This window comes from Gymnoscopelus microlampas, assembly GCF_963454915.1.
Source record: "Gymnoscopelus microlampas genome assembly, chromosome: 10".
NCBI lineage: Eukaryota > Metazoa > Chordata > Actinopteri > Myctophiformes > Myctophidae > Gymnoscopelus > Gymnoscopelus microlampas.
In genome coordinates this window covers 1,942,839-1,956,677 of record NC_139947.1, presented here as the reverse complement: position 1 = coordinate 1,956,677, position 13,839 = coordinate 1,942,839, and the positions used below count along the sequence as shown (strand labels likewise).

Genomic DNA, 13,839 nt, shown 5'->3' with positions numbered 1-13,839 from the left:
CCATGACACCACTGAGTGTAGGCCTACGTTTCAATCAAAAGTTAACTGTTTGGCTGAAAATCCAATAGGCCTACTGTACTACATGTCATGTTATAGTTAAAGGGGAGCTGCCCCACTGGTCAGTATTGTGCTTCAGACCAGCTCACACTGGGCATTTGACTAGATGCCAAGATGACAGATTGGTTTCCTGTACAGAAACAAGTCTTGTTTTTCTCTTGTTAGTACAAAGGCTATTGTTCAATCTCTGTCTGTTCTGTTTATGATTATGGTGATGTACTGTACATGCATGCTTCACTCTACACACTGAAGCCTCTTGAAGCAGTCTACCACAGTGCTCTACGATTTATTACTGGCGGCTTAATGATAAGCTTCCTTTGTATCTATCCTCGCTTTTAGAACCAAAGGTTACTGAACATTCAACACGTTCACACACACATTAGATATACCAGTCCACATAAGAGCAGTGAACAAGGAAAGACTGCTTTCATTTATTATGCTCCACACAAATGGAACAAATTTCAGGACTCTCTGGTTCGATTGGTTTCGATAGAGACATTTAGGGTGCCACTGACAACACGTTGTCAGTGGCACCACTCTGCTGGGTTCTTCATTTCACAAAACTACATAGTGACTGCACCTGCTTCATTATATATATATACCTATGTTGCACTATATATATATATATATATATATATATATATATATATATATATATATATATATATATATATATATATATATATCCTTGAAAAATAGAGCTAGCTCTCAATGGGCTTCCCTAAATAAAGGAAAAAGAGTAAGAGTAAGTAAGAGTTAATTATTATAATATTATTATATATATATATTATTATATTATTATTATAATATTATAATATTATAATATTTGGGAGCAGCTGCGTAAGATTCCAATAGTATAAGCATTTTACATGGATTTTATATACTCTTAACACACTTCCAATGGTATTTGGTCTTATAGATTAAAATGCACTCCGTTTTGGCTATTTTCTAAGTGTAATTAATACATTTTCGACTATTCGAATAAACGTTTTCAAATATGACGGTTAACATCCGTGAAATTAATCACTGACTGGGCACAACCCTACTACTGACAAACGATTATAAAAACAGTTGTTGTGAAATTGCATGTGGCAGCTGAGCAGTAACTTTGTATTGTATATACATGTTGTATTTTATGTGTAACTTAAAATCAGTAGAGAAACTTACCACGATACTTCACACCCAGCATCAACACGAATACAGGGATGACAGCACCAATAATACCTCCAACAATCCTTCCCACAGGTGTCTGTTTCACAGGTGTAGGTTCTTAGGAGACAAAATAAACAATTACATTAAAGGATTTAATTTGCTTTCAATTCAACAATAACAAACATGCTCTGCATTTTGCACAATGTTATTTGGTTAAATACTGAGAGAGATGTCATTATTTTAAACACACTGAGGCAGGTACAATAACGTACGAGTAGTTTTGGCATTGCAGCTTTGTTGTCCTGTGATTCTGTCCGGTCTAACTCTGCCAGCTGATCAGAGTGAGCGAGCATGACTAATAAGCCAACTATAGTAACAACAAAATGAAACACATGAAGCATAGCTAAGTTTTGGGATCATTTCCTTTGGGAAAGAAGGATGATGACAAACTTAGTGTACATTTCATGAAGTTCTGATTGCTCTCTCTCTCCCTCTCTCTCTCTCTCAGAGAGAGAGAGAGAGAGAGAGAGAGAGAGAGAGTATAGCAGAGAGAGAGGGACTATACAGACTAACCTACAGTACAAGCAGCCTGTAGCCTGGGTTGTTGACTTCACAATGTTGACGCTGTAACACCATGGATCAATGTCTACACATTGTGGAGTAAACTACTGTACATACCTTTGTAAAACAGGTTGATTAAGGCATCACTCTGCTCCACACTGAACATGTTCTTCATTTCACAAAATAATGCTTTAACCTTCTGCCCTTCCTCATCGTTGGTGATATTAGACTCTTTAGAGTTCTGTCCAGAGTCAGACACCATCCATTCCCCTTCATCTTTCTTCCAGCGATAGGTGATCGGACCGGAATCTTTGATGTCCCCGTAACAGACGAGTACACAGCTGGTAGAGTTAGATTCACAAGGTTTCTTGATAGCCAGCTTTGGCTTTGGGACTTTCTCTGTTGGGAAGAAAGAGTGAACATAGTTCAGAATTACTGGTGATGTTGTCTCCAGACTGCAGTTAGAACATTATGCTGAGAAAAACACATGGTGGCTGTGTGACCTTCTGAAGGTAACGGTTACGGTACAGATAAATGCTTCCCATTCATTGTCTATGGAAGCAGTGTAAACAAAAAGTCTTGTCTGAAGTATGAAAATATAATAAAAAACTATATTAGAGGAAAGGACGCATTTCTAATGTAAAGGATTGTGGGATTAAAGGCAGAGCAGAGCAGGTGAGGAGAGGAGAGCGTAAAAAAGTTTACATAATCTCAATCTTTTGCAAATATGAAGCTAATTTCGCTGGGCAGCAGCCAATAAGATTGTTGAATGCAAAGCTTATCATTTATATTATTCACAGATGGATAAACAGCGGCTGAAGACAATAACATAATGTTGTTTCATTTTGGTGTTTCTGTGTGCAGTGGTAGAAAGTAACTACACTGTAAGTACATTTACTTAAGTACTGTACTTAGAGATATTTCACTCTCAAACATGTTTGGGGTCATTTTAACATCTACTCAGGCTTTATGCACCCCAGAGTTTTTGAGTTGCTTGTTTCAGTATATTTGATATTCATTTTATCAGACAAGCCCCCATTCTATATAAACCAATAACTTCAAACTACACTTTAACCATGATAGACTCATTGAAAACACACGTCCCGGTTCTGGTGACTCATATTGTCCTTCTAATATGTGAGGGGGCTGGGCTTTTTCATTTTTAGTTTTTTTTTTGTTTGTTTAATTTGTTTTTCAGCCAATTAGGAGAGAGTACCCATTTATCAGCTTAAATTTTATAGTGTTTCAGTTCCAATTGTGTCTGTCATTGCTTTGTTTTCCAATCTGTATCCTGTGCAAGTTGTCTTTCCTGATTGGATAAAATTGGTATTCCGACCTGAAAATGCATTTTCTGTTTAATAAATACCTGGAGAGACAGGGATACCCCTGTTATTGAACAAACACTGTATAGCAATGAGTATAAGCTCCAAATATTGAGCTAATTAACACTTATTTTAACAAAAAAATATCACCCTACCTTTAATTGGTTAATTTTGCTCCCTTATTGCGGACTCCCTTCTGCCTTATTACGGACTCCCTACTGCCTTGTTCTGCCTTATTACTGACTCCCTACTACCTTATTACAGACTCCCTACTGCCTTATTCTGCCTTATTACTGACTCCCTTCTGCCTTATGCTCCCTTACAGTGTTGGGCTAATTATGCTAATTATGCTCTACTATGAATCACCCTATTGTCAACACATACATGTGTGCAGTGGTAGAAAGTAACAAAATTACTTAACATATTACTCCCTGACAAAAGTAAATGATGTAATACTATCTTAGACTAGCAGGATCAAGTTGCTTTGCAGGTTGCTGATGCGGTGTGGGTCTAGAGCAGACATAGGAATGGAGCATGCATGTGTGTGTGCATATTACTGAATACAGTAGGCGAGTCCTAGAACAGAGCGACGCTATTTGGACAAGGAATACACTTCAATGGAAGTTGAGCTGAATAAAGGATTTAAGGAGATGGACCATGTCTATTCAATTGCCGACATCTGAACAGCTAAGATTTCTATATTAATTATCTGAAAACGAGTCGAGTTTGCAGTGCGAGAATGCTGTAGTGTTGCTGTGGCGTTGGAAACATTCATTCACTTTATGGACTTTCAAATAAGGTGAGGGACACTGTCTATAACTCTTTATTCACTGCGGCTAAAATTAGACTTGAGTCCTCAACTTACATCGCTGTGTTGTTTGTTAGGGTCCAGAAAGGCAATTGTTTCTTGAACGCTGCGTAGCGTACGTTTTTAATGTTTACAAAGGGAGCGCCATGTTGGAAACATCTTGGGCCCGTTTTACTATTTTGAAAAACATTTTAAAATTGTGAAAAAAGCCGATCTACAAGCTCATAACGCGCCAATGTAGATCGGCTATTTCACTATTTAAAAATGTTTTTGAAAATAGTGAAAAAATGCCTAATACGTTTGGGCATATGTATAGGTTTCCTATACAAACCCATTGTAACTTCAAACTCCATTTTAAATGTTACGACTCATTGAAAACACCCTGCCTTGGTTCTGGTGACTGATATTGTCCTTCTTATAAGTGAGGGGGCCATGTTTTTTTAATTACTCATATTCATTTCCCCCCAAAAAACTATATAAATCAACAGTGGTCATCACATGATGGAAAGTGAGTGGTGCTATTTATAGGTTATTAATTTCATCATGTGTCTCGCTAGCCAATCACAGTACTGAGCAAAGGGTCTGAATACCAATCAGCCAATCACAGTACAGCGAAAGACACATTTTCACGACGGAAAGAAAAATTTTAACCACGGATGGGTCCCAAAACCACTTATAGGAGCGGCTACACCGCTCAAAAAATAAATGAAAAAACGAATTGAAAAAACACGGCCCCCCACATATAAGGACAATATCAGTGACCAGAACTAAGGCAGGGTGTTACTGCATATAGTATATGAAAAAGTGTGCTTGGAGCACAGGTCTCCCCCTGGCAGGGGGCTCGCAAACTTTGGAAGGCAGTCATAGCCAAATGGAATGGCAACTCACACATCTTAATCACATGACGCCAGAGATAATGTGTACTGATGTGAGTTTTGGACAAAATCTTTAGGAGTAGCTCTGCTCTGTTATCTAGGGAGTGTGCGTGCAGAGTTTCACGCCCTTCGGTCAGAGAGATATACTATATGTGTAATGCAAAATGTAGATATTATGATAAAAGTACAACACATGATCATAACATTTATTCCTCACAGGACACAATGCATACTTACTGATCACTTTAATGTTATGAGTCTTGTTCTGCAGTCGACCGTTTACCTCCACAGAATATATTCCACTGTCTTCTTTGGTCATGTTGTTGATGACCAACAGCCCAGTTTCTTTATTCAATTCTGTGCGGTTTTTATATGTCCCATAGTAATCCACATCAGGACCAAAGCCCTGATCCCATTCTGCTACCTTATTGGGGCCATGTTTCCACAGGATGCCAGTGGTGGGTTCAGTAACAGAATTAGTAGCTGGAAGCAATTCAAGGACTCCATCGAGTTGTATGTATTTCACATCGTGTTGGTCTGTGTGAAGAAAAATAAAATGTAGGGTTTAGCAGCAGAAACAGAAATACCATATTAAAACTAAACTAAAATGAATCACAACTCAACAATCTCTACAGTAGCATAAACATAATTTCAAATACCCAACCATACATACAATGGAGGAGTAAAATGATGTGTCATGTTAATTTCAGTAGACAACCATGCACAATTTGAAAATAATTGGCTTCAGGCTTTATACAAAAAAAAAAAGACTAGGCCTATTACTAAAGAAAACACAGTTTTACATTGTAGCAAGTGCAAGGTTGAGACAATTACAGTAATTATGTTGTACCTCAGAACTGAGGTGTATTAAGTAATTTGCATGAAAGAGACCCATGTGCAGGACAAACAGCAGTATCACATTAAGAAATAAAGTCTGCACACTGATGTTGCTGCAAAAGCTCTGCTGTATTTTTATCGACAGCAATAAAAATACAGTTGACTTTTTGTTGCAATACCAGTTTGCAGAACTAATTGTTTGGTACAAAAGTAGCATGATCCAATAAAACTAGACAAGTGGTCTATATATTCTAACACTGCATAGTGATAAATGTCCCAAAAGAACAACCTATTTCAGTGAACACGACATTCAGTGTTATTATCCTTGCATGCTTTTGGCATATGTAGTCTTTTACACACAATACCACATGGCACCGCTCACAAACATAACCTTCCTGCAGTGTTCTGACCGATTTACAACTTTCCTGAATCATAAATAGTGTTTTTCATCCAATTGCCTCAAGACCTTAGGATTTCCTCCCCACTAGTCATGTGAACATATAAAAACACTGATCACCATTTTCACTGATTTTTCCGTCGTTTATTCAAATTTGTTACATCCTTATATTAGAGTTCCCGGTCAAAAATGACCGCCATAGGAAATTAATGGGAAAGACTATATTATGTTCATCCAGGAGATGGAACCGCACGCACACACACACACAGCTGATATAATGACCCGATCTACTATGAATCACCCTATTCAATGGAAATAATTGTGATTCCTAGATCGGGTGATATAATAATACTGACAATGATACCAACCATGATACTGACCATGCCACTGACATGATACTGACCATGATACAATCATGATTATGACCAGATACTGACCATGATTATGACATGATACCAACATGATACTGGCATACTGTCTGACCATGCTACTGACCATCAGATAGGCTAAACATATTGGTAGCCTACTACAGTATTCCATGGGGCAGTATTGCTGCTAGGAGCATACACAAACTCAATAAAGTTGCTGGACCCATGCTCAGGTGCCAGTCACACACCTGTGACTGGCACAGGTTGCTCAAAACCAGAACAATTAAAAACAGAATAAATGAACATCATGAAGAGTCTGGTGTGTCCATGTTATAAATGTTTTAAAGTGTCTTCTCCTACCTGATGTCAGGATGAGTCCAGCTGCTGTCAACAGACAGACGAACCATGAAGCTCTGAGGAGACGATCCTTCATGATGATGATCGATAACTAATCACCATCAATCAATATGAACACCACACAACCTTCAGTCTATGCTACACACACATTAATGGAGGTGCAGCCGAGAGAGACCAATCCTCTTCCTTTTCGTGTTGAAAGTGAAAGTTAAAACTGAACTAATAGGCTATACTGAAATGTTAACTCTGTACCCTGTTGTTTAGAACAGTGAAAACGTGTTAGTCATTTGGGAGGATATCAGTCAGTGTTGTTAAAGTTAAAACTCACTAAACAAACATGATTCTGAGAATCTAATGTGACCCCTCAGGCCTCTCTGTCTATTCCGTTGACAGCAACAACGAAAGCACCGACCCCAGAACAGTTTGTATGGATGTGCCTTGATATGAGGAAGGATGACATGTTGCTGCATGCCATGTGGAAGAAAGCAGGGTGGCGCAGCCTGGGTTTGTTACAAAACCGACCCCACCGACAGTTTAGCATACATGGTCTGACTGCACACACAATTGCTCCTCAAGAGAAAGATACAAGAAACAGTATTGCCATCTTCCATTGCAGCTCTTCTGTCATACAGTATGACACATCACATTTTTCACAGAAAACTGTTTCCTCTGAGAGCTCCTGCATGGTAAGGCTAGTGTTTACATACATAATGTCAGGGTGTGAGACAGATCCTGACACATAATGAACTTCAACAATATCTACAGTACTGTCACTCATAAAACCACTGGAGTGACAATAAATAAACAGTGTCATATCAAAATGAGCTGTCATGACATTTCCTGGGAATCAGCAATTCTACGGCCATTTCATGATTGACTTGATTGAGTGAGTTGTAGTCATAATTCAGACCTCAAGATATTTAAGAAATGTAAAAAAATAAATAAAAAAAAACTCATACTGAAACACGTCAATTATGATTTTCTTTCCAAACACAGCAAACGCAAAGCTTTTAAAAAGGTTGCATCACTAAAAATATGATAGTATTTATTATTTTACAGGATCATGTTGAGAGAGCCAGGAAAGGGAAGACAACAAACATAAACCCTTCAAACATTGAGAGTACATGTTTTATTCTGGACATGAGCCCATGAGAATATACATTCAACATCCTTCAAATACGTAACAGGGTTTTAGCAGGTACTAGGTCAGCAGAACTGTTAATTGATTGGAATACTACAATTGTCAAGTATGAGAATGCACTTCCACGGCATAGTTAACAAGTTAATAAAGTTCCAAAACAATAAGTCATGAATGAATTACTATAACATGAATGAATCAGTTTTTTTGTCTCACGCATGTAAAATACAGATGTTGCAGACAGTGAAATTATAGTACTTTAAGCTATGTCAGTGTGACCACAATAAAAATATACGTAAAAAATTCCATAATAAACGTAAAATAGGAAATAAAACATACAAAATAAGTCATCATCACCTTCTTTACGTAACTGAAATGTTATGTAGCTTGTGATGAGGCAGCCAGTGGCGTAGTGGAGGGCAGCAAGCGATGCACCACGGGGGGCGGGGGCATTTACAAGCACCATCTCTATTGCCGTCTGCAAAAGCCCCGACCCCCCCCCCCCCCTGTCCTTGCGTCGGGGCCCTGCGATTTTGCGTTATGCTACTGAAGACAGCATTTACAGTTTTCTTTTGTTAATCTAACTGCATTTATTGTTTGTGGCGTGAAGTATTCTATAAATCTGTTGCTAAATTACATAAACCAATTATTTAAAAGCATCACCATGGCAATCGGATCGAGCAGGGTGTGTCAAGCAGAGACCGTTTAAATACAAACACACACACACACACACACACACACACACACACACACACACACACACACACACACACACACACACACACACACACACACACACACACACACACATAATGCTTGCACACAAACAGTATATACACACACACATCTGATCTGCATCATTTGAATGATTTATATCAAGTGCCAGAGACAAATCTACATACACAATATCATAGTTCCCATTTTCTGGAAGATTTGTTGTTGAGAGCTTGAATTGTGTGATTATTCAAGGAATTGTACCTATAAAAGGTCAGAGACAACACATTCTCACTCCCAACTTATCAAATACAAACTCAATACAAACTCATGGTCACATTCCTGGGCGTCACTTTCTGACACCACTGATACTCTCTCTACATATTTACTTAGACGGAAGCGGCGCCCCAACCAGAGATGCTATATCAGGCACAACTGGGTCAGTCTATGGGGTAACGCTGCCTGATTCGTTTCCTCATGCAGTTCAGCCCAGTGAACAGAGGAACTGCCTTCAGCTAATCAAAATGTTGCATTTGTAACTGAACTGCCTGAACAGAGCTTTTTAGGAAGTGAGTTATAGTGCATTTGAGGCCAAGTACTCCCTCAGTGCTGTTTAGTTTAACTTAGTTCAGTGTGTAACAAGTGAAACTTGCTTCAACTACTGCAACCTGCAACTACTAGGCTACTAATACAATTGCTGAATTAATTGACTGAAAATATATAATTATATTATACTACATGGTGTTTAAATGTGAGGCTGTGGTTGTTTGTATATCGTACTACTAAGGGCGTGTAGATGATGATGTTGTGGAATTTCTATAGAAGTGGATTGCGTCACCGCTGGGCCAGCATCAAAACACACCAGTGACTAGAGGTCATTGGTGACACCTGGTCATGTGACCAAGCTGCCATATTTGATGAGTTCCAAGTGAGAATGTGTTGCCAGTGACATGGGGACCCTAGTGGTCAGATGTTGTACTCACAGTACATTAACAATGGGCCCCTGGTAGGTAGTAAAGGTCTCCTGGTCACTGGCCCCATCTGACACTGACTGTAAATACAGGCCTAAGGAAAAACAAAACACTTGTTTAGAACCGTGAAGAATATGTGAAAATACAATACAGGCTATGAATGTTTCTCAAACTCTCTAAAAACTATGATTTTGAAATACTGAACATATATTAGGTTATTTTATTCTACATATAATGTCCTGATGTGACCTTTGCTTTGATGTGTGCACTGAGCTGAGAGCAGCACCTCCATCTGTTTACACTTTGAGATAAAAGAGAGAAATGGATAAACTGACATCCATGTTCCACAACGCAGTGTGTTGAGAGAGGGTGTTGTGTTGTGTTGTGTTGTCATCCTCTCTCAACACACTGCTGTTGTGAAGCATGGATGTCAGTTTATCCAAGTCATATAGCTAGATAAATGTGTGCTTGAGACACAGATTCACATTTTATCAACACTCACACAAACACTAATCCTTCAAATTACACTCATAAGTGTGTAGCCTACACCATGGTAATTTGTATCTAATAAAACATGAAGACTTTCTTTCTAACAATGAATGTGCCCCAGTGATCAAGCCTGTGTTGTGTGAGTTAGCACATAACATAAGATTGTTGTGTTGTTGTTAAATGTTCATGTTTTTCAGTTGACTGGGGAACACAATCTGTTCTGTCTTCACAAGGGGATGATTCATCAAGGGGGCATGACATCTGTCATTTGATATTTTGGTCTGTAGCGTTCATTAAAAATGGAAATGAAACCTGTTGGATCAGACTGTTGCAACATCTCAGAGACCACAGTCCTGACTCTGTTTATGTTGCTAAGGAATCACTGAGCAGAAGCTAAAGCTTAGAAACTTTTGAGCGTTTCACTAGTTGACGCCATTCTTTCACCGCTGCACCGCACATGTAAACACAACGACGTAACCACCCAAAGTGTACAAATGGAACCAAATGGACGCTTACAGCCTTTAATGGACCCGGTTTTCGAGCTCCATCCCTATCCATTATACATACATATATCTATAACGCGCTGGCCAATACAAACTAATAGACGAGTGCGCTCCGCTGCGCAAATGTATCATATTCACCATTTCCACTTCCAGCATTTTATTGATTAAGGACAGGACATTTTTTTATTCAGTTAATTTGCTGGACTTCAGCTTTAACCACTAGGCTGTCTAATTTGTAGAGGAACATATAGTACGTAGGCCTTCACGGTTCAAGTTTCTAGCTTAAAAAAAAAGCAGTTCAACAAGTTCATAGCGTGGGATTCGAACACGGGCCGTCTAATCGCCGAAAGTTAGCTTTAACCACTAGGCTATCTGATCTGTGTTGAAGAGTAGGAGGTACTAATAGTATATATACAGACGCATGCGATGCGCAGTCAGTGTTTGAAAACTTTAGTTACAAGTTACTTTGCACATTTTGATTATTATTACAAAACATACATTAACCACAAGTTATTTTACTCAACTACAATTATTTGAAAACGAACTAAGCACAGTTTGATGCCAATACTTTGTAGCCTAGTTATTATTATTATTATTACCCTAATAATAATAATTATTATTATTAGCCCAGATTATTTTTACATTAATGAATCAATGTATTTACTTAAATTAATCTATTCATAAATAGACATATACCTTCTATAATGTAGCCTATTATGACATGACGATTTTGACAACATGTGAAAAGGGACTTTCTGCATAACGAGTACTTTTACTCTTAATTTTTTTAAGTACATTTCAGTACCAAGCGCCACCTCGTGGCTTAACGGCCACACTACACGTTCTGATCATTTCAATGGGAGGCGCTAAGAATCTGTGGGCGTCAACTTTAAAAGGTAGCTAACGGCGCTGATGGAGTCCTATGGCGGCCAATAGGCGGCCGTTTGAAGATCGCGCATGATTGGACTGGTGACCACTGTACATCGATTTTAAAATACATATTTAGTGTAAATGTCCTGTCCATCGGTCCTGTGTCACTATGTGTTGGGGTTTATCTTGCAATAATCACTGAACATGATCCTGTACATATTATAATCAATGTAAAAACATCATTGAAGAGTTCAAACACAACTTGGAACTCACACGATTTAATTCCATCAAATGTTGCACATGTAACAAAATCACTCACAGAAAAGTGTTTCTGCCCTAAAAAGAAAAAAAAAACATTAAAACCTTTCGGGGTGAAATGTCACAGCAGGTCATCAAAGTCCAACATAATATAACACACCAAATATTATAATATTTTAAGGCAGGGGTCTTCAACGTTTTTCAGGATCAAGGACCCCTTAGCTGAGAGAGAATGAAGCAGGGACCCCCACTACGTATAGGATTAATGTTAAATGTGTGTTGTCAGACATTTAACCACTTCAACCCTCAATACTTCGTAAACGTGACTTTTGGTACTTGGTCTGCTCTTTTTCCCCTCTACATCAAACCTCTTGTGTCACAGGCGCGTTGTGAGCTTATAGATCTGCTATTTTCCCCCCAGAATATGGATGCGAGGGTTCAAGTGGTTAATGTAAAATTTCAAAAATAAAGACCCTATCACACAAATAGTTGAAAACCATTAAATCATCTCTATAGTTACTGAGAAATATCCACTTGAAGCTTGTTAGCATGTTGTTGCAATGCTAGTGGAAATTACTGGGTTCAGCTAGCCAGTAGATAGTGTCAGGTTGGCTGCTGTGTCAGTCATTCTGTATAGTAATTTAAAGTTGGGATGTATGTGGCAGCCGGGTATGGTCTAGATCAGTGGTTCCCAAACTGGGGGTCGGGACCCACAGGGGGGTCCCCAAATTATTTTTGGGGGACCGGGGGGGGTCCAAAGATTACTAGCTTGATGTGCAACATTATTTTCTCACTCAACAGTAAACAAACACATAGTATACTGTACGTGTAAACACAGGGTATCTGCACACTTCTTTACAAGTTACAATTTAGGACTTTTAAAACCTTTTAAAACCAAATTGGCCAAATTGTCAAATATTACGTAAGAAAGAGACAAACATTGTGCCGAATATTTATCTGTGGAACCGAGTCAAACTAAATGTAATGCCTCAACTCCTTCAATTCCAAGTGCTTGTCAGGGTGGGGGGTCCCCAATTTCAAATATGATTATTTTGGGGGGTCACAGCCTGAAAAGTTTGTGAACCCTTGGTCTAGGGGCCATCTGTGAGCGGGGGAGGCAGGGTGTCTGCAGCAGATCAGGTGATGATGTCACAGGGTCAGGTTATACTGTATATATACTATTTATTGTGTGTACTAGCCGTGTCTGTCTGTTGTACTGAGGCTGAGGTTCTGGATCAGAGCGCAGTAGCAGAGAGCTTTGGCTTCCTATTTAACCTGCACACTGACACAATGACCACTGAAAGGTCTTTAAGTCCACAGCAATGTGGTGTGGATGGACAGAAGAGCTGAAGGCCGTGTGCCTGTTACCTCTGCTATATGAAGAGTTAGCAGAGCCTATACCAGCAGGCTTCATTGTGCCCTCTCCTGGTCCAGAAGGGGTACTGCAGCATACTACATACTGGTACATATGCAAGGGAGTAGGCCTACACACCAAGCTCTGATGGACATGGACTGTATGCAGACCATGATCCACCAGCGCTTGGTTTGTCCAGAGGCTTTATTGGAGGCTCATCAGGTAAAGTTAAGGTGCATGCACAGCACAGTGATATTCATGAGTATCCTTTGGTGACCATAAACATATATTTTGATGGGGAAAAAAGCATAGAGCTCTCTGGCCTTACGTACTCTCTCATTTCGGGCATGGATTGGCCCGGGGTTCATTAGGTTACTGAGCGGGACTGTGACTGTGGGGGGGGGGGGTCATGTTTCAGTGCCTCATGACAACGTGCCAATGCTAAAATGTCTGATTTTTTAAATTTTGTTCCCTTTGCAGATTGGTGGAACGGGTTGTTTAATGTGCCTGAACGGGGTGGACACTTCTGATAGGATCTGATGTCAACATTACATGTATTAGAAAGAGCAGAGAGGGTAGATCTGTACCTGTGATCTCCAGACTGCACACATCCTGGTAGGTAGAACGTACCTGGGTCTTCACATGTACACTATGAGCCTACAGGAGAGAGAGAGAGAGAGACTCACTATCAGATACTATCAGAACTTATTTTATGTGAGCATCTCCACAAAGTTTTGAACTAGTTTTTATGTTTTCGTAAATTCATTTCCTACTTTGTCGTTCTACAGTGTTACACAAAGTAGTAAAA

At 39.2% G+C, this 13,839-nt stretch overlaps 2 protein-coding genes across 2 annotated transcripts in view; both read right to left on the bottom strand.

Moving 5' to 3' along the window:
• Nucleotides 1–6,846, bottom strand: part of LOC311052906 (uncharacterized protein) — a gene marked incomplete at its 3' end in the record, with an annotated part of 39,690 nt that extends 32,844 nt beyond the window's left edge. The window contains exons 1-4 of the mRNA XM_084068205.1: nt 6,738–6,846; nt 5,013–5,312; nt 1,888–2,169; nt 1,225–1,326 (exon numbers count right to left, since the gene is read on the bottom strand). Of these exons, the coding sequence (XP_083924331.1) occupies nt 1,225–1,326; nt 1,888–2,169; nt 5,013–5,312; nt 6,738–6,810 (757 nt within the window). The 5' untranslated portion in view covers nt 6,811–6,846. The remainder of the gene's footprint in view (nt 1–1,224; nt 1,327–1,887; nt 2,170–5,012; nt 5,313–6,737) is intronic.
• The window catches only part of LOC311053443 (uncharacterized protein), a 105,434-nt gene that overhangs the window by 90,692 nt on the left and 903 nt on the right, over nt 1–13,839 (bottom strand). The window contains exon 2 of the mRNA XM_084068972.1: nt 13,619–13,688. The gene's annotated coding sequence lies outside the window, so the exon portion shown is untranslated. The remainder of the gene's footprint in view (nt 1–13,618; nt 13,689–13,839) is intronic.